The 21,649-nt window shown below is 45.8% G+C and overlaps 1 protein-coding gene across 3 annotated transcripts in view; it reads right to left on the bottom strand.

Annotated features, from left to right (window-relative positions):
• HNRNPUL1 (heterogeneous nuclear ribonucleoprotein U like 1) overlaps positions 1-21,432 on the bottom strand; it is a 37,660-nt gene extending 16,228 nt beyond the window's left edge. Inside the window, exons 1-4 of one of the 3 annotated variants that reach the window (XM_077481139.1) lie at positions 21,262-21,432; positions 5,117-5,251; positions 1,305-1,449; positions 449-525 (exon numbers count right to left, since the gene is read on the bottom strand). In XM_077481139.1, coding sequence (XP_077337265.1) covers positions 449-525; positions 1,305-1,449; positions 5,117-5,251; positions 21,262-21,331 — 427 coding nt within the window. In that variant the 5' untranslated portion in view covers positions 21,332-21,432. Of the gene's footprint in view, positions 1-448; positions 529-1,304; positions 1,450-5,116; positions 5,252-21,261 lie in introns of all 3 variants that reach the window. The other 2 variants (XM_077481146.1, XM_077481128.1) reach the window with 2 other exon arrangements.
• Positions 21,433-21,649: the final 217 nt, after the last annotated feature.

The following is a 21,649-nucleotide window of genomic DNA, read 5'->3' on the forward strand; positions in this document are numbered from 1 at the left end:
TGATCACTATCAATCAACAACCATAAACAGCTGTGAGTCAAACTATTCAGCTCCCACCACTTCCATGCCTTGAGTAGTAGCCTGGCCACAAAGCGTACAGCACATTTTTGGCTCTTTTCACATCCCCACGTTCCAAATCGTGTGCGGAAATCGCAGCCAGTCACGACATTACCTTGATTCGTCCAGTACAATTGCGGTAAAAACTCACGAAAAGTACATGAGCTTCTTTTGGACGAAAGAGTGTCCCATGATTCTATTTGCACGATTTTACTGTGATTGACACCCCCATATGCCTAGATGTGAATGGTGCCTTACATACATTCCTGAGAAGGCTCCCATGAGATCATCGCTCAGGTGTTGTTAAAGACAGATATCCACTACATTAGATCTCACAAGGGCATGACATTTCTACAAGTGGGCTGTAAGAGATGAACAAATTATAACTCACAATTATCCAAGACAACAATGCTCTCATCAAAGGGATCATCTTCATCATCCCCTCCACGACTTTGTGGGGACCGTGCTCTGCTGCAAAAAAACAAAACAAACCCCATCAAAGTTTTATTTCTAACCAAGAGTATTGATAAAGATTTACCAATTCACAGGACCAATGCTGCTGGAATTCTCACACACACACACACACACACACACACATTTTTTTTTCTTATACATTTATAAACAATACAAAATCAAGAGAAGCATAACAAATGCTCTAAGGCCCCTTTCAGCTTGTCCATTTTGTCAGGCGGATCCGATCAGGCCACCCATTGACTTCTATGGGGAGGCAGGTGTCAGCCGATATGTGTCCGCAGACAATTGCCTGACATCCGATAAGATCCGCTCAGAACAGACGTATGGCGATATATTCGCCATTCGTCCACAGGCGGTCCATTTTCATCCAATCTCCCCATAAAGGAGATAAAGACTGACAAGACCATCTCGGCACAATGAGCGGTGATGGACCTATCAGTCGTCTGCTCTGCAGAGCGATGCCGGCTGAGCTAGCGGAGTTCCTCAAAAAAGATCGGAATAGAAGTACAGTCTTTGGAAACAATATTGCTACAGTTTGATTTGCAGATAGTACTCCCCATGTAGCTCTGCATCCTTCCATATATTTACTTTAGCCACTGGTCTGAGGAGAATTGGGGGCGATGGTAATAAGAGCTTGCAAGGGCAAGCGATCCTGCTTTACACAGTAGAGTTTTTGCAAGTTCAAAGATATACTTCAGCAACAAGCTGGAGTCGAAGTTCCAAACCAATCTGTAAATTCCTATCTGGAATGAGCAATCACCAGATGTACACACCTTCTGTCATCACGGTGTTCATAGAATCCCTTCCCTTTTTCTTCAAATGGTCTTTTGCGATTCAGCAAGGACTGTGGAGGACCAGATGCATTTGGGCTCCGGTAAGCAGGGTCAGGCTCCTCCTGTTTAAACTCTGTCTTTAGACCTGAAAAATGGGAAGAAAAAAAAAAAAAAAAAAGTTATATATAATATTAAATTATTTTATCCATTCATTTGTTTATAGGGAGAACTTTAGTGTAATGAAACCAAACAAACTCATGTCAGGACTGGTCACAGTTGTAGGAAATGTCTGAAAAACATCTCTTCTAAAAAATCTGAGACTCTTCAATTCCCTAACAGAAAAACTTAACAAAATCTAGTTACAGACCTGGGCAATCAAACTGAGCTAATGCTACAACAGCATAATCAAAAAAGGGACATAACTAACGTTATACCGAAATGACTAAAATGCACAATCACATGTTGATAAAAACCGGCTTTACGCGTGTCCATGGCTCAGAATAGTTTACAAGCCCATAGGAACGCTAACAGCCCTGACCATCCAATGAGGTCCGCGTGCGTGATGACGGCAGTCATAGGCCCCACCCTTTGCATTTCGTCATCATGCAAGACAACCTCATCCGATGAAATGCGTAGGGTGAGGGCTAGGACAGTGAGGTCATCGCGCACATCATTGGACGGTTGGGACTGCTAGCTTAAAAAGCTTGTAGGAATGCCAAATCAGAGCCACAAACGCTCGTAAAGCCAGTTTTGATTTATCAACATATGAGTGCGCATTTTAATCTTCTATTATATCTCATCTTTGAGCGATGTTGGTGACACGTTACATATTGGCTCTGAAGAAAGATGCAGTTTGGTTTGAGGGAGACCTAAATCCCCTAAAGCGCTTTATGACCATCTGTAACAGAGGCAAACAATTTCTCTTAAGGAGCTCTATTGCACTTATGGTTGGGGGTGCACTGTGAATCACTTTTCAGAGTGTCCATATGGACTTTTTACAAGGTGTCTTTTCACTTCATCTCACCCATTATTTTACATTTGTGGACCTTCAATATTACTGTGGACTGGAATAACCCTTTTACACATAATACTATTATTTATTATTATTTATATGCATCTTTTGTATACTTTTTGTACAGAGTTTTTTGCACTTTACTGTCACATATGTTATTCATTGATTTGTAGCGCTGCACTTTTTTCTTTAATTGTTAATTCTAGGATCTGAATTTTCAGTGCTGGCAGTTTTTCCTTTATTTTTAAACCTGAAGGCAGTGTTTTCCCCTTTTATCCTCCTCCAACAAAGTGCCTGTGTTATTGGACTTAGAAGACAGCAAGTATAAGCCAAACTCAATGTTTTGAGAAAATCGCATACATATGTAGCCAATATTTCTGGATCTACTGATTGTTTTGATGTGTGACTTCTACTGAAGGTATTCTCTGTTTGTCCATTTAACCACATGCTTAAAACTGCCCAAGATCATAAAGGGTTTGGTTGGAGGAGGTCACTCAGCTCAGCTAAAGCCAAATAGGAGTTGGAAGATGTTGGAAGTCTGTTTTGCAACCTCCGACAGATACCCTTACAAGCTGGAGCATTTCTCAGTACAGAGAATGCGCGCCTTATGCAAGTATAAATCCCTAGCACACTGGCGTTATGAATGGCCAACCTCCTTCCATTTTGTACAAGGCTACATGAACACTGAGACCAGCACAAAAAAAACTAAAAACAAACACACCACAGGTCCAAGGAGAACCCTGGAGCATATTTATGTAATATTTTAGGGAATCAGTAGCTAAAATATGCAGCCTTATGGCTTAACACTGCACATCTGTCAGTAGATGCAATGTCCTAGACTAGTATTTTCTGCCCATCTGTTCATCTTAAGGTCTTGCACTGACTAGCTCTGCCTCCAGGGTGTTCTGCCTGTGTAGAGTGTCAGAAATCTTCCAACTAAACCTTTGCACAACCGCCTGGAGGAACAAGTTTTCTATAGAAAGCTATCTGAGACTAAAACTGTCCAATCGCACCAATACATTCTTTGCTAATCACTGCCGCTGTCTCAAGGACTCTTAGGGCTCGTTTACACCAGAATCAGTCATTTGTTTTTAAACGCAACACAAACCCATATGTAAGAAATATGAAGGAATTTCAGTAAGTCTAGCTTACACCATTCCTGTGCTTTCATGTAATAAAAAGCATAGCATGCTGCACATTATATATATAAAAATGTCACATAAATGTACTGGAACACGTTAGTGAGATTCATCCTCTTTAGTTGTCCTGGTGACTAGTGGGTCGTCGCCAGAACAGGAATAAAGGGGGAAACTTCCAATGGGAGCATTAGTTCTGGTGGCCCTGGTGACTCCCAGATTTGTTGACAAATGCCTCAAGAAAGCAAAGAACACCAGGAAGCTCTGTTAAGCAAATAGCATCTGACTTTCGAATTGCTGACTCTGGTCTGTCCATCCCCCTCATCAATACTGATCTATTACTGTGAGTGCTGGCCTCCCTAATCAATTGGGGTTGTGGGTCAGAGGCAGTTACCGTTAAAGTCTTGTTTTTTTGCTTACCAGAGCACTTTAGTATTTGGGGCTCCCTACAAAGAAACACGTTTGTCTATGTAATGGCCTCCAATCTTAATTCAGTATGCGGGTTACTGCTTCTCAAATTAAAAAGTTCACCTTCTGGAACATGTTACCCATATTTAGGATGAGACATGTAACATGAGCCAGCTCATGCCTCCACTCCCCCTGATCCCTGCCCGCCTGAACAAACTGAGGACACTGACAAGCGCATTTTTATTTCATTCACAAGCCCTGCAAGTTTGCCGAGTCCTGCTGTCAATGTCAATGAACGCAGCAGGAGGAGCAAGCCCCCATGGAATGCAGGTCTCTGTGGGAAGAGAAGGATTAGGGCCAGTATGACATGTTTGTTCATTTTTTAAACTTTTTTTTAAAGTTTAAAGTTTTACATTTTTAAAATTTTTAGACATTTTTCTAAACTCAAAACATCTTCAGTTTGTCCCTTCTACTTATGCCAACAAAATCTGTTCTAATTTTTACCATTCAGTTTTTTGTGCTGCAAGGCAGCACTTCCTGGTGCCCCTGCTGCCTCCTGGGACTGCTATGTCACAGTTATCCCCAGGAGGTAGTAGGTTACTAAGCCGTAACTTTGCAGCACATGTCCAGCAGATTATTGTGGATGTGCACAAATGTGAGACTATCCACTACATGTGCGCAGTTGTGCTGCCAGTCTCTTTCAGCTTCCAATGCCTGGAAGAGACCAGTAGCAAATCTGTGCACATGCAGGTATTTAAAAAAAATTGCTGCATAGAGGAGTGATGGGGGAGTTAATTCAGAAGCAGTTTCATTATGGGTTAAAATGTGTGCCTAACCAGTGTTTGTGTGTGTACTATGCTGGTTTTTATTCTCTGCTTTGCAGGGACAGAACAGAGGTCTCTATTGTTTACATATGCAGCTCTGTCCTGTCTGTCTCCTCACTGATCAGCTGCGTCAACAGTCATCCATTGGTCGGTACCTGCTGATTGGCTTGTGCTGTGTCTAATCACAGCACAGCCACCGTGCCCCCTACCTAAAGGGTCAGATCATGTACCAGGTATGTGATCCAGCACAGGAGAACCACTTTATGTGGCCGACAAGTGGCCAAAAACTGTTTTGCCCAGTGAATACTAGAGAAAATTTCACTTCACAACGAACAAGGCATCCACCAGAGGCAATTTCTACATAGAACAAATTGTATAAAAAATAAATAAATAAATAAATAAAAAGTAGAATTTGCCAACAATTACACATACTATGCATAGGAGGTCCTGGATCCAAAGGCCTCCTGTCATAGAACTGGTCTCGCTCCTGCTTAATAGGATCTAGTCTGCTGTGAGGTGGAAACCCTCCTCCTGGAGGGCCATAATTGTCTGGTCCATGTCCGAAATCTGAAAAAGGAAATAATTACTTTTAATTCCGCTTTACATCACACAAATGCATCACTTATGCCACAAAGCTCCCTCTCAAAGACAGCTTCCCTCCATTATATATATATATATATATATAGAGCTTTGTTCTTCTCACCAACATTTCCAGAAAGAATGATGTTCCAACTGTACATAGATTTCCCAGAGTACTATACAAAATGTGCAAGGATAACAAAAACATTTTAAAAAAAACAGTACAGTAATCCACTGGCAGAAAAAGTCCATGTTGGCATCTGTGGAACACGCTCAAAAGGAGAAGGCCGATTTCCTTTTGTGGTAAAATGTACAGTAGGATGGTATACATGAAAGCAGAATGAAAGGCAAATATAATACCTGTAACTTTTTTTGCCAACTGTGTCCCGTTTGGGAGATTTCCATTTACTACCCATCCCATAACCAAAAAAAAAAAAAAGGAAATCCCTGGTTGACACCAGCGTTATATCTAGTGCCCTCATTGGAAGCTTTCCCCTCTAAGGCTGAGTTTACAGATGTGCGAATTGGAGCCGGTTCACAGAGGTTCAAGGTGGCTGTGGTCCCCCTTTCAAAAGGGTTCAGTGAGTGTTTGGGTCCGCTTCAGGTGCGAATTCAGGCATAAATTCAGACCCGATTCACACCTGAAGAGGTGAACAGGAATGCACCAGACCCCATGCTGGGAAACCCGGCTGCACATATGTGAACCCAGCCTAATACTTTTTTGGTGACAAACCAAAATTTGGGATTATTTTTCACTGTTGGTGAGAACAGTAAACAGAATAAATAGAGTGAGCGAATCTCCTTAAAGTGGAAGTCCATCCCAACACTTAAATTCTCAACCTGTAATCATTAATGTGAGGCAAGTTCAGCCTCATACCTCAAAATGAAAAAAAAAATCTGTTTTTCTACCTTTATTTTGTAGTATCCAGTGCTGTCACATGACTTCAATTCTACTTCCTTCTGAGACTAAAATCAGCCACTGTGTGTGGTTCCTGAAAGCTAGTGACATAACTTCCTGGGAGGGACACTGTCCTGTGTAGCCAGTCTGTGTATACAGGATGGGAGGAGCTGATCATAGGTTCCTGCCCAGTACATCCTCATTCATGAGAAAATGAAAAAATAAAAAGCCCCGTCCATACAGGACACAGGGGAGGGGATGGGATGTGCAGTGCACATATACAGTATAACTGCACAGAAGGGAGCTGGACACGGGGGAAGAGACTGTCAGTGTAGCAGAAAGTGCTCCAGGGGTCTCAGCTCACAGTCCACAATCATCATTACGACAAAAAAAAAAAAAAAAAAAAAAATCGGAAGTGATGTCATGTGTTGTAGTGCATTTTCGGAAGACAACTGTACTGACTAAACAAAAATTGTACAAAGAAAATCTTCGTGTTTGTCCGATCGAATAATAAAATTGGATGAACTGTCGTGATTGGCTCTTGAAAGCTCTGTACCAACGATCTGATTATCGTACAATCGCATCAAAACCTGTATTTTTCATCCAATTTTTGGATCATGTGTATGGGCCATAAGGCTCAGTTTCCACTTGTGTGTCTTGTAATATGACTTTGGACACAAAGTCACATTCCATTGATTTTAATGGCACCCGTTCCCATCTACTCGACTTTGAATAGGTACATGCAATGCTTTGATGCCACTGATCCACAGAGTGTCAAGTTGGATCAAAGCTGCACTCAAAGTTGCATCAAAGTCACACTCTAGCCTTAGCGTTTCACTAGTGCGACTCCAAAGCTGTGAGATTTAGAGTGCAACTGAGTGCAGCTTTGATCCAACTTTACATTCAAAGTTGCATCAAATTAGTGCAGGCCCCTTTTCAAAGTCGCTGATTTTCGAAAGGCACACACATGGAAACGTTTGTCATTTAAATCAATGGGCTGTGACTTGTCTTGCCACTATGTGTCCAAAATCACATGACAAGCCACACTAGTGAAAACGGAGCCTTAAACTCATTACACACGGGGTAGCTCCCTCAGCTTGGCATGTGCCACACACCATGCACACAGTGCCATGCAGAAACAACCACGTGGTTCTACACTGTAGAAAATCTGCAGCATGTTGCATTGTAATCTACCAAACATAACATACTTCCAAAGCCCTGAAGAATAGGCTTTGTCTGGCTTTGATTAAACTTCATAAGCTTCGCAATCAGCTATACAGAAAATGAATAAATGTGAAAGATAAAGATATTTTAAATATCATTAATAGATTTTTCTTCATTTTGGACTGGACTTCCACTTTACTTTCAATAATTTTTATTAAGTATTTGAAAATAACAACATGTGGAAGATGCATACAAAGACCAGGTTACAGTAGATCATTTTTACAACACAAAAATAAAAAAAAACCCATACACAGTCGAAAATTAGAAAATGAGCACTGTAGTGCCAACTCCAGTGAGTAACAATATTTCAGGGGTGACCGTCGGGGTACAAACCCCGTCTGATATCGACCCAAACAACCATAAACAAAGAAAAATAAAAGAAAAAAAAAAATGTACCCAGAGCAGACCGGGCAGAGGACAACAGTCCAAGTGCCCTTAACTAGAGTACGGGTGAGGGTGTAAGGGCAAGGCCCCCCCCCCGTCGCCCCCAAGGGGCTCTCGCTGCGGAAGGGAGGGTGCAGTCCCCCCCCCCCCCCCCCACCACCACGCATGTTGACTGCTGGACTTCCACTTTAAAGCTTCCTTCAAACCGTGGAGGTGTGACAAACTCATGCAGTTTCCGCCCATCACATTTAGAGTAGCCGATTCATTTCAATGGGCTGCTCTACATGTGAGAAACGCACGGAAAAAAGTTGCTTATACAAATCTATTGCACGATAAGGCGGTTTATTGTGCACAATATAAAGATGGGGGTAAAAATGAATGGCATCATTGTGCACCTTTCTGTAACGTAACAAGTGTGAACGAAGTGTAACAGGGGCACAGACAGCAATAGAAGGGGGGCGAGCGAGAGAGAAGGGGAGCGAGAGAGAAGGGGAGCGAGAGAGAAGGGGAGCGAGAGAGAAGGGGAGCGAGAGAGAAGGGGAGCGAGAGAGAAGGGGAGCGAGAGAGAAGGGGAGCGAGAGAGAAGGGGAGCGAGAGAGAAGGGGAGCGAGAGAGAAGGGGAGCGAGAGAGAAGGGGAGCGAGAGAGAAGGGGAGCGAGAGAGAAGGGGAGCGAGAGAGAAGGGGAGCGAGAGAGAAGGGGAGCGAGAGAGAAGGGGAGCGAGAGAGAAGGGGAGCGAGAGAGAAGGGGAGCGAGAGAGAAGGGGAGCGAGAGAGAAGGGGAGCGAGAGAGAAGGGGAGCGAGAGAGAAGGGGAGGGAGAGAGAAGGGGAGCGAGAAGGGGAGCGAGAGAGAAGGGGAGGGAGAAGGGGAGCGAGAAGGGAGGAAGGGGAGCGAGAAGGGAGGAAGGGGAGCGAGAAGGGAGGAAGGGGAGCGAGAAGGGAGGAAGGGGAGCGAGAAGGGAGGAAGGGGAGCGAGAAGGGAGGAAGGGGAGCGAGAAGGGAGGAAGGGGAGGGAGAAGGGAGGAAGGGGAGAGAGAAGGGAGGAAGGGGAGAGAGAAGGGAGGAAGGGGAGAGAGAAGGGAGGAAGGGGAGAGAGAAGGGAGGAAGGGGAGAGAGAAGGGAGGAAGGGGAGAGAGAAGGGAGGAAGGGGAGAGAGAAGGGAGGAAGGGGAGAGAGAAGGGAGGAAGGGGAGAGAGAAGGGAGGAAGGGGAGAGAGAAGGGAGGAAGGGGAGAGAGAAGGGAGGAAGGGGAGAGAGAAGGGAGGAAGGGGAGAGAGAAGGGGAGGGAGAAGGGGGAGGGAGAAGGGGAGGGAGAAGGGGGAGGGAGAAGGGGGAGGGAGGGAGGGGAGGAGAGAAGAGAGGGGAGGGGAGGAGAGAAGGGAGGGGAGGAGAGAAGGGAGGGGAGGAGAGAAGGGAGGGGAGGAGAGAAGGGAGGGGAGGAGAGAAGGGAGGGGAGGAGAGAAGGGAGGGGAGGAGAGAAGGGAGGGGAGGAGAGAAGGGAGGGAGGAGAGAAGGGAGGGAGGAGAGAAGGAAAGAAAAAAAAAAATGAAGAAAGAAAGAAAGAAAGAAAGCACATTTAGTATTTGTAGAGCGATTTGTTGCTGAAAACGCTGCCTTTCATGCATTGAAGTTCAGCGCCAGCTCATTCACAATAAATGGGCTGCATTTATTAACCACTTGCTGACCGCCGATTTACGTCAGAATAATGGCAAGAGTGGGCAAATGCTGTGGCAGTCTGATTCATTAGAGGGCCAATAATTTATGGCCTGGACCTGCTGATCGGTCCTAACGAATAGAAACCTGATGTCATCTCTCCTAGTGGAGTCTTTTTGATTCCAGCGAGAGGAGAGAGGATGTCTTACCATGAGTTGCACAACACTACACCAACAGCAGTACACACAGGTACACTTGTCACCGACCCCCCCCCCCCCCCCCCCAAGTTAACCCCTTCACTCCCTGCCACTGTGTCACCAATTGCAGTTTTCAGATATTTCACAGATTACTGCATTGGTGTCATTTGTGAATGTAATAAGTGTTAGGGCAGTCAGTAGTGCCCTGTTAGGTCCAGGGTACCCACCTAATAAAGGTTTAACCCTTGATCGCCGCCGCCCCCCCCACTGCCAGTGTCACTAATAGAACATTTTTCTGATCGCTGTATGTGTGTCACGGGTGACGCTAGTTAGCCAGTTAGTTGATTAGTTTCACAATCAGGTTTTTATAGGGTAGGGTCAGGTACCCCCATAGATTACCTAATAAAAGGTTTTAACCCTGATTGCTCCCTAATTAACCCTTTCACCCTGTCACCAGTGGTCACTGTATTAGTGTTACGGGTGACACTGGTTAGTTTGTATGGTTTTTTTATAGTGTTAGGGAACCCACCGTATATCACCCCCCCCCCCCCCCCCCGGTTTTGCCCCAGAGGGTGATCAAAGTTAGGTTTTAGTGTCAGATAGGGCCTGTGTCTCCCCAGGCAGCGTCAGATTAGTGCCAGTAGAGCTGACACCCACGCACGCACCATACACCTACCTTAGTAGTATAGTACCTGAACGGATTGATATCTTTGATCTGATCAGAACTATATTAGCATCCCCAATAGTTTAGGGTTCCCAGCATTAGCGGAATCAGCCCAGATAACCTGCTACCACCTGCGTTTGGCCCCTCCGCCCAGCCCATCCAAGTGCAGTATCAATCAATGTCACTTACAAAAACACAACACACATAACCGCAGCGTTCGCAGAGTCAGGCCTGATCCCTGTGAACGCGAATAGTTTTTTTTGGTAGTGTTTTAATCAGTCGCTGACAGTCAGGAGCTCTTGTTCTTGTAAGTCTCACTAGTGTACCAGTAAATAGAGACCAAAATGTCAAATCGAAGGTACATAAGTGAAGAGTCCTACACGTTTCTGAGCATGACAGATAGTGAAGATGAAGTCATCCATGTGTCAGATTTAGGCTCAGAATACGAACCTGTAGACAGTAGCAGTATCCTGACAGACAACTCTGTTGTCAGAGCTAAGGTCAGGCGTACCCGACCACGTTGTTCTGCAGTTGTTGAGGTGCAAGAACCCCAGGGCTCTTGTATGCAGCAGAAAGCCAGTACTAGTGCCGCTCATCCTTCTGGTGAGCTGGCAAGCACCAGTGGCCTAGTACATCCTGGTCATAGTCAAGCCAGCCCTGCAGTATCACATGATGAAGTGCAGTTCAAGCTGGTAAGGTGTCTAGCACAACTAGTGTCCCGCAGCCACCAAGAAGACAAACAGAGGCCTGTCATAGTGCCCTTCCCGCTGCATTTGCCAATCCTAATTGGGAATCCACCACTTCTGCAGCACCCGTACTTCCCCCATTGACTGGCCAACCCGGGAATTCAGGTGAAAACAGTTGATTTTACGACACTTAATTTTTATTCGCTGTTTTTTCACAGAATATCTCTATAGATCTATTGTGGACCAAAGCAATTTGTATGCTGGTCAATTCATTGCCGCTAATCCCCATTTGACCTTTGCCAGAGAATGGAAACCCATTACGGTTTCCGAATTTAAGACCTTTCTGGGCCTATCCCTCCTCATGGGCATATCTAAAAAGAGTGAGTAGTGGTCATATCGGTCCACTGAAAAAGTCTCACAAAATGTGGTATCCCCGTACTCAGAAGAAGCAGCAGAATGTATTTTGGGGTGTAATTTCACATATGACCATGGCATTTTTGAGCAATATATCATTTAGGGATTATTATCAAATATTCCATGGCTCAACATGCCTCTCATGAAATAGCTTGGGGTGTCTACTTTCCAAAATGGGGTCATGGGGGGGCGGGGGCGGGGGGGGGAGGGTTGGTTGTGCCATCTTGGCATTTTATGGCCTTCAAAACTGTGATAGAAGTGACATTTTTGATTTCACTACCTAGCAGTCTGTCATCATTGGGCGGCTGCCTGAACTCAGAAGACACGGCCACCTTCTGATGATGTCATAGAAAAAAATGGCAGCACAGGACCCGAAAAGTAGATTTTAGCAGGAGAACGCTGAATCAGCTGGGTAAGTGAGTATCTGAATCAGGGAAGCAAGTAGGGCTGAAACAACTAATCGATTACTATTTTCATAATTGATTAATCGGCCAGTAATATAATGGGTTAAAAAAACTAAAATGAGCCCTTTATAATACAAAGAGCAAATAATCGCTACTGTAGATATTACTTTCACTGTTCTACAGTAAAAAATGATCCCCTTACAGTAGTGATTATCTGCTTTTTCTACTATAAAAAGGGCTCATTTTAGTTTTTTTAACCCCATTGTGTTACTAAATATCTTAGACCTGGTTCACATCTATGTGTTTGTTGGTGTTTTTTGCAGAAATGCACTACAGTTCATTTACATGGTTTCCTATGGGACACGTTCACATCTGAAAGGGTCAGGGACTTTTAACGCAAAATGGTTCTATATTGGTTCAATATACTTCAATGGAAAAGCTGCAGAAAAGCATGTAATGCATTTTGCAGCAATTTGTCTTTTTTAATCTGCCCAAAAAAATGCAAATTGCAGTAAAATCACGTGCGTAAAAATCAAAACGCACAGCAAAAGGCACCGCAGAAACAGATCAAAAGCAAACTGCATAGGTGTGTACCGAACCTTATGTTGGCCACACAGATCAATTTTCAGATGAGAATATTCAGACAAAAATCTTTGTACATTCGCTGAATGAAAGCATTTTCTTTGAAATTTTCACTTGTTTTTAAAATGAATGTAATATCTGAACGAAAACCACATACACTGTCTGAAAATTCCTTTGACTAAGAAGTTTTCTATTATTTCTAAATTTTCCATCACTGTGGTTGAAAATGAACGTCAATTTGACCCACTTTTTCTTTTTTAAAGGTTATTAACCGATTAATCTAAACAATAATCGGCCAACTAATCGATTATGAAAATAATCGTAAAGCCCCATACACACTATCAGTTTTTCTGCTGAGTTTTTCCTTCAGATTTACCAAAACCATGTAGTATAAGGGTCTGCCTGATTGCATACAGATTGAAACTCCTAAGGTTTGACCTCATATATGGTTTTGGTAATCCTGAAGGAAAAACTCAGCAGAAAAACTGATAGTGTGTATGGGGCTTTAGTTGCAGCCCTAGAAGCAAGTATAAAACCAAAAAATAAATAAATAAAAATGTATAAAAGGGGGGAGGAGGGTAAAGCACCCAATACAAAAGAGAAACCATGTGACAAACTATTCATTAACCACTTGCCGCCCGCCCTATAGGCAATTGACGGTGGCAAAGTGGTTGCATAATCCTGACCGGACGTCATATGACGTGATCAGGATTATGAGCCACTGCGCGCCCCCAGGGGCGCGCAACGCGGCGATCGTTTGTGCGGGGTGTCAGTCTGACACCCGGCAACTACGATCTCGGTAAAGAGTCTCCGACGGAGACTCTTTACCACGTGATCAGCCGTGTCCAATCACGGCTGATCACAATGCAAACAGGAAGAGCCGGTGATCGACTTTTCCTCACTCGCCTGTCAGACGCGAGTAGAGGAGAGCCGATCGGCTGCTCCTCTGACAGAGGGGGGGGGGTCTGTGCTGATCGATCAGCACAGCCCCCCCGAGGATGCCCACACTGGACCACCAGGGACACCACCAGACCACCAGGGATGCCCAGAAAAAGGTAATCCTCCCTAGACCACCAGGGATGCCAGTCAGTGCCACAATGGATGCCAATCAGTGGCCATAATGGATGCCAATCAGTGGCCATAATGGATGCCAATCAGGGCCCACAATGGGCATCACTGATTGGCATGCATTATTGTTTGGCACTGACTGGCATCCATTAGTACAGTATAACAATACAATGCCGCCTATCAGTGCCCACCTGTGCCGCCTATCAGTGCCTATCCATGCCACCTATCAGTGCCCACCCATCCATGCCCATCTGTGCCACCCATCAGTGCCGCCCATCGGTGCCACCCATCGGTGCCACTTCATTGGTGCCCATCAGTGCCGCCTTATCAGTGCCCTTCAGTGTAGCCCCATCAGTGCCCATCAGTGTAGCCCCATCAGTGTAGCCCCATCAGTGCCCATCAGTGAAGGAGACAACGTACTTATTTACTAAGTTTTGAAACTGAAACAAAAAAAACATTTTTTTTTTCAAAATTTTCGGTATTTTTTTTTTATTTGTAGCGCAAAAAATAAAAACCGTAGAGGTGATCAAATACCACCAAAAGAAGGCTCTATTTGTGTGGAAAAAAAATGATAAAAATGTCATTTGGGTACAGTGTAGCATGACCGCGCAATTGTCATTCAAAGTGCGACAGAGCTGAAAGCTCAAAATTGGTCTGGGCAGGAAGGTGTTTAAGTGCCCGGTATTGAAGTGGTTAATTATAAACTTATGTGAAAACAATCTAGCCATTTACAATCTGATAGTAATATCACCTTGAAATTTAAAACTATGTACTATGTAGTTCAACTGCTTGCCCAATTGGTTAGACAGTATCAATTCCTTAAAGCAGAGTTACACCCAAAAGCAGAACTTCCACTTTAAGGCCTCCTCTCCGACTCGTTTGTGAAACTGAGCTTTTGGGGAGGAGGGGGGAGAACAGGTACATACTCCCATTTCAGCTCCAGTTGCCTTCGGATCGGAAGTTCTCCCTCCCAAAGACTTCTGAGACACATGACAGGTCCTAGAAGACATTGAGCACGAGCAGTGGGCACCCTGTTGAGATGCCAATACCAGCGAGGGAGGACACCAGGAAAACACAGCACAGGTGAGTGCACCAATGGATTGTGGGACAGGTGAGTGGGTGTTCAATAAAAAGACAGCAGCTACACTTTTTGTAGCTGCTGACTAAACAAAAGCATGATTGGAACCTCGCTTTAAAGCGGAGTTCCACCCAAAAGTGAACCTTCCTCTTTAAGCACTCCTCGCCCTGACATGCCACATTTGGCATGTCATTTTTGGGAGGGGGGGTACTTAGTTTAGAGTGGGACTTCCACTTCCTCCTCTTGGCCACTTGGTGACTCCTCCTCTCCGCAATCTTCTGGGACATGCGACAGGTCTCAGAAGATTGCCTGGTCACTAGCAGAGCGCACCGTGACTTGCACATGCGCGTCCGGCTGTGAAGCCGAAAGCGGTCATGGCTGGGTGCCCACAGTGGCTATGATGGTGCTGGCGGAGAGGAGGAGGAGAGAAGCGAGGCTCCGAGCGGCCGCATCACTGGACCGTGGGACAGGTGAGTGTCTGTTTATTAAAAGTCAGCAGCTACACTTTTTGTTTGCCGAAAAAACAAACAAAACAAAAACGTGGAACTCTGCTTTAGGGAGGTCATTAAACTACACAGTTTTGTTAAATTTTAAATAAAAAGTACAGAAATAGTACAGTTAGGTTGCAATGGAAATTGGAAAGCTCATATACCTCCTCTGTGTTGCTACAAAGCTGCACCAGTTATACTTTCTATAAAATCAGTAACAAAATCAAACCTGCATATATGTCTGCCGTATCATGTCATGTCTATGACCAACTTAAAGCGGAGGTCCACCCTAAAGTGGACCTTCCGCTCATTGGAATCCCCCCCCCCCTCCGGCACCACAATTGGCACCTTTCAGGGGGGAGGGGGGTGCAGGTACCTGTACAGTACAGGTATCTGCACCCACTTCCGGGATAGCTCTCTGCCGAAAGGGGCGTAGATTACGCCCCTTTCCGAAAGTCCCCCGCTGCCTGCTGGGAAACACACAGATCCCAGAGGCAGCGGGTCCATCCTTATTGCGCAGCGCGACTCGCGCATGCGCAGTAAGGGAACCGGGAAATGAAGCCGAGAGGCACCACTTCCTGATTCCCATACCCAAGATGGCGGCGGCAGCACCCGAGAGACGATCGAGAGATTGGCTTCAGGTGCCGACATCGCGGGCGCGCTGGGCGGGTAAGTGTCCTTATTTTAACCACTTGCCGACCGCCGCACGACGATATACGTCGGCAGAATGGCACGGGCAGGCATATGGGCGTATATATAAGGTCGGGCCCCCCCCCCCGGTGCCTGCGGCGGTCGGCATTCCTTCGAGAGCGATCCGGGATGAGGGGGCGGCCATTCATTCATGGCCACCCCCTCGCGATCGCTCTCGACGAATGGAAATCCTTCGTGACATCACTTCCTCTCCTGTAATGTAAACACAGGAGAGGAAGTGATGTAATCTCTCCTCCGTGTCTGTTATTTTCGTTCCGGCAACCGAGGAGGAGAGGAGGTTCGGTGAGTTGCACCAACACACCACACATACAGTAGAACATGCCAGGCACACTCACACCCCCCTTTACCCCCCCGATCACCCCCCCCAATTACCCCTGCCCCCCCAGTCAGTGACACCAATTGCTTTTTTTTTTTTTGCATTGGTGTCATTTGTGACTGTAATAACTGTTAGGGCAGTTAGGGTTAGCCCCCTTTAGTTCTAAGGTACCCCCCTAACCCCCCAATAAAGGTTTAACCCCGTGATCACCCCCCGTCGCCAGTGTCACTAAGGCTGGGTTCACATTGCAGCGGTTTGAGAACGGATGTGATTCGCACCGCACTGCAGTGCAAATCACATCCGATCTCTGTGCGATTCGAGTTCAGCCATACAGATAGTATGGCTGAATTCGTGTCGCACCCGCCGCAAACTCGCACGGGACCCTTTTTTGGTCCGCAGCAGAATCGGATCGCATGGGTGTTCACACCATGCGATCCGAGTTTGCAGATCGCACTGCGATATGCGAACTGATCTGGGGGTGTCATTAACATTTCACTGACACTCCCAGCAGTTCGCATAGGGCAGTGTGAACTGCCGCCAGGAGGCATGCGATGCGGGAACCCGGCGCGGATTCGTGGCGTTCCCGCATCGCTCCAGTGTGAACCCAGCCTAATAAGCAATCGTTTTTCTGATCGCTGTATTAGTGTCACAGGTGATGCTAGTTAGGCAGGTAGGTATTTAGGTTCGCCGCAACTTTTTATAGCGCCAGGGACCCCCATATACTACCGCATAAAGCCCCCTGATTGCCCCCTAGTTAACCCTTTCACCAGTGATCACCATATAACTGTTACAGGTGACGCTGGTTGGTTAGTTATTTTTTTATAGTTTCAGGGCACCCGCCATTTATTACCTAGTCTCACTAGTGTACCCCTAAATTTAGGGGTGTCTACTTTCCAAAATGGGGTCATTTGGGGGGGTTTGTGCCATCTTGGCATTTTATGGCCTTCAAAACTGTAACGCCCTTAGAAAGCCTGAAGGCGGTGCTTGGTTTTCGGGGCCCCGTACGCGGCTAGGCTCCCAAAAAGTCCCACATATGTGGTATCCCCGTACTCAGGAGAAGCAGCAGAATTTATTTTGGGGTGTCGTTTCACATATGCCCATGGCATGCGTGAGCAATATATCATTTAGTGACAACTTTGTGAAAAAAATAAATAAAAATTAAAGTTTGTAATTTTCCCGCAACTTGTGGCAAATATAAAATATTCCATGGACTCAACATGCCTCTCAGCAAATAGCTTGGGGTGTCTACTTTCTAAAATGGGGTCATTTGTGGGGGTTTTGTGCCATCTTGGCATTTTATGGCCTTCAAAACTGTAATAGGTAGTGAGGAGTGAAGTCAAATATTTACGCCCTTAGAAAACCTGAAGGCGGTTCTTGGCTTTCGGGGCCCCGTACGCGGCTAGGCTCCCAAAAAATCCCACACGTGTGGTATCTCCGTACTCAGGAGAAGCAGCAGAATTTATTTTGGGGTGTCATTTCACATACGCCCATAGCATGTGTGAGCAATATATCATTTAGTGACAACTTTGTGTAAAAAAAAAAAAATTTATTTTTTTGTCATTATTCAATCGCTTGAGGCAAAAAAATAAAATATTCGATGGGCTCAACATGCCACTTATCAATTTCCTTAGGGGGTCTACTTTCCAAAATGGGGTCATTTGGGGGGTTTTGTACTGCCCTGCCATTTTAGCACCTCAAGAACTGAGATAGGCAGTCGTAAACTAAAAGCTGCGTAAATTCCAGAAAACGTACCTTAGTTTGTAGATGTGACAACTTTTGCGCAAACCAATAAATATACAGTTATTGACTTTTTTTTTACCAAAGACATGTGGCTGAATACATTTTGGCCTAAATGTATGACTAAAATTGAATTTATTGGATTTTTCTAATAACAAAAAGTAGAAAATATCATTTTTTTTTCAAAATTTGCGGTCTTTTCCATTTATATCGCAAAAAAATAAAAATCGCAGAGGCAATCAAATACCATCAAAAGAAAGCTCTATTTGTGGGAAGAAAAGGACGCAAATTTTGTTTGGGTACAACATTGCATGACCGCGCAATTACCAGTTAAAGCAGCGCAGTGCCAAATTGTAAAAAGACCTCTGGTCATTTACCAGCAAAATGGTCCGGTCTGAAAGTGGTTAAAAGTCAGCAGCTGCAGTATTTGTAGCTGCTGGCTTAAAAATAAATAAATAAATAAATAAAACGGCGGAACTCCCGCTTTAAGGCTGGGTTCACACTATATGCGGCTCACAGCGCAGGGTGCGGTGCTTCCCTGTTCTCTGTTTCAGGGCAAATCAGGTCTGAATTCGGACCTGAACAGAGATGCACAGGACCCTTCTGCAGTGGGCTCTGTGACGCCGCCACCCCAGGGAGGTATGTGAACCCACTCCATTGAGGGCCGATCACACTCTCCTGTCATGCAAATTGGATGTGGAGAAACTGGCATCCAATTCAGAGCCAATACAATGAGCACCCCCCCCCCCCCCAAACACCTGATTTACATCAAGGCAGGCCATGCAGTCCACAACCAAGGCCTCATTCACACTGGCAATGATATACTTGTGTTTATAAGACTTTTCTAGAAGCATATATGTGCAATGGAATGATTCTAAATGGTATATTTCACACTAAAGGCTGCATTTATAAAGATTTGCTGGATGAATGGCTCACACATTCAGACCATGTTTTACTTTAAGCGGACCAAGCCCAACCCCCCATAAAGACATGGATGAGCGAGTTTGGGGGCGGGAGGAACTTGACTGGCCTGCAGAGTCCTGACCTCAACCCGATAGAGAACGCCTTTGGAATAATTTAGAGTGGAGACTGTGAGCCAGGCCTTCTCGTCCAACATTCCAATTGCGTTTCTGCAAGAATAGTCAAACAATCCCATGGACACTCCTAAACATTGAAGACAGCCTTACCAACCCATTAGAACACCTTTGAATGAATTAAAGTGGAGACTGCGAGTCAGGTCTTCTCGTAACATCAGTGCCTGACCTCACAAATGCACTTCTGGAAGAATGGTCAAACATTCCCATAGACACCCTCCTAAACCTTGTGGACAGCCTTCCCAGACGAGTTGAAGCTGTTATAGCTGCAAAGGGTGGGCCGACTCAATATTGAACCCTACGGACTAAGACTGGGATGTCATTAAAGTTCATGTTTGTGTAAGTTCATCTTTCACACTGAGGCGTTAGCGGTAAAGGGCAGTTTTAGCGGTGCACTTTTAACCCCCACTAGCGGCTGAGGAAAGGATAAAAAGCGCTGCCCGTTGATTTCAATGGCAGGGGCGGTTTAGGCATGGTGCATGCACCACTCCCGCACCACCCAAAAGATGATGCTTGCAGGACTTTTTTCCCCCATTCTGCAACCACTCGGGCTTTCACACTGGGGCAGCAAAAGAGGCAGTTTACAGGTGCTATTTTTAGCATAAAAAATAAAAAATAAAAAAAGTAAAACTTCACTGTGAAAGTAGGTGTCCCAATACTTTTGGTAAGTGTATGCCCCCCCTCACTAATCTGTGAGGCTGCTAGATGTGCAAAGACATGCAGGTAGGTTAATTGGCTTCTCTCCAAAAATTGTTCCTAGTATATGAATGGGGACCTTGGATTGTGGGCTCCCTGAGGGTAGGGACCGATGTGAGTGTGCAATGTACAAGGACAATTGTAGACACTCAGGTTGAACTGGATGGACTGGTTTCTTTATTCTACCTTACTACTATGTAACTATGTGTGGTATAAACAATATGTAGCTGATGCTCCATACAGCATGCCGCACTGTGTTCTGGGTTGGAGCCGAGACTTCCTGTCTCATTCCCGGAACACAGACGAGTCTATCTGATTGACGCTCAGAGCAAGCAATGTATTCTATCAATGAATACAAAGCTTCCTCTGACTGGCTGAGTCAGAGGTGTGCTAATGATGTCACATCCTCTCGGCCAATCAGATGACGCTTTGCATTCACTGACAAAATACATTGCTTGCTCTAAAACGCCAACCAGATAGACTCTGGCGTGTTTCCCGGGTACAAGACAGGAAGTCTCGGCTCGAATCCAGAACACAGTGCGACATGCTGTATGGAGCCTCAGCTACATAATTGTTTATAGAAAATCACATCTGCCAGCACACCACAGATCGACAACTAGCATCCAAACATTTATTTTTATATAGTGATCACGTCACAGAGCAGGCAGTGCAATGCTGTGGAGTCACCCAGGACTGGTCCATCACATGCCTGACTCCAAGACGGTGCACTACCTGCTCTGTGATGTGATCATTCTTCATAAATTATATATATATATATATATATACATACATACACTTGTCAATCCGTGGTGTGCTGGCAAATATCCTCATTGTGAGTTCCCCATTCAGCCCCCCCACCCCCCGGTGTCACCATTCTTGCACATGCCCAGATGTATGCATGGGCTGCGCCTGGCCTATAAGGCACATCTGCACACACGCATAGACAGGGAAGGTTTTGGACCTCCCTAGTAGTAGTCTTTTGCATGCAAACCCCACGCATGTGTGCAGATGGCCGGGGAAAGGTGCAGATCTACACGGGGGGAGACATGCCTAGGCCACATCATCATTATTATACAGGATTCATATAGTGCCAACAGTTTGCGCAGCGCTTTACAATATGAGGGCAAACAGTACAATTACAATTCAATACGAGAGGGATCAGAGGGCTCCGCTCGTTAGAGCTTACAATCTAGGAGTTATTCCACATAGAGTGCTTATTGTGTGCAGTAGGGCACAAATAAAGCACTTACAAAAAAAAGGGGGGGGGGGGGAGGGGGGTTTTAGAATGAGGGGGAGGAGGCACGCCAACATGCCCTAGAAGGTAAAGGTCCCCTTTAAACACAGTAACCCATAGCAACCAGCTAGACCAGCATACGCAGACGTGGCCTGGTTGCTACGGGCAACGCACACAATAAGCACTCTATGTGGAATATTCTGGAAATATGCGGCTTGTTTTATCTTATGTGTGACAGAAATCCCTCCAGACCCCCCACAATAGACATTCATCCACTCCTGGGCCCCTCAGACTCATTTCTGGACGATAGGGAGTCCTACTAATTCACAGCAAGGCCTAGTCTCCGCACCTGGGCCTCAGGTGTCCCCTCATCTCCCCCCCTATTGTCTATGGGGGCCCAGTCAGGGTGACCAGCCCTGCCATTGTCCCTCTGCCCTCTCAGCCTTGGCTTTGTGTCCCCCTCCTCACTTACATCGTTCATCCCTGCGGAAATCCCTAGGAGGCCCCGGTGGGTATCCACCTCGATGGTAATGATCCCCCATCCTCTCTTCGCAGCTCACGGGTTCGCAGCGCGGGTATCACAAGCGGACGGACAAAATGGCGGCGCTGGACTAGCCCCCTCAGCGACGACCTGTGCAAAGGAAGCCCTCTGGTGACAGCATACGGCACGACCGCGCTTCCGACCAATAGGGTTCCGCTCTCTTGGCCAGCGCCATTCCGCATTGGCTATCAGTCTATGGGCGGAGACCGGTCTCGCCAATGGAACAGGCGGACACCCGTCTCCCTTGGCAACAGTGGGCGTGAATGGGTTAAAAGGGCGGCCATGTTAGTGCACCCGAGAGTCTGCGTGTCTTATTGGA

The sequence above is a fragment of the Lithobates pipiens genome, unplaced genomic scaffold, assembly GCF_037356315.1.
Source record: "Lithobates pipiens isolate NorthernLeopardFrog02 unplaced genomic scaffold, aLitPip1_a1.2 Scaffold_1, whole genome shotgun sequence".
Lineage (NCBI taxonomy): Eukaryota > Metazoa > Chordata > Amphibia > Anura > Ranidae > Lithobates > Lithobates pipiens.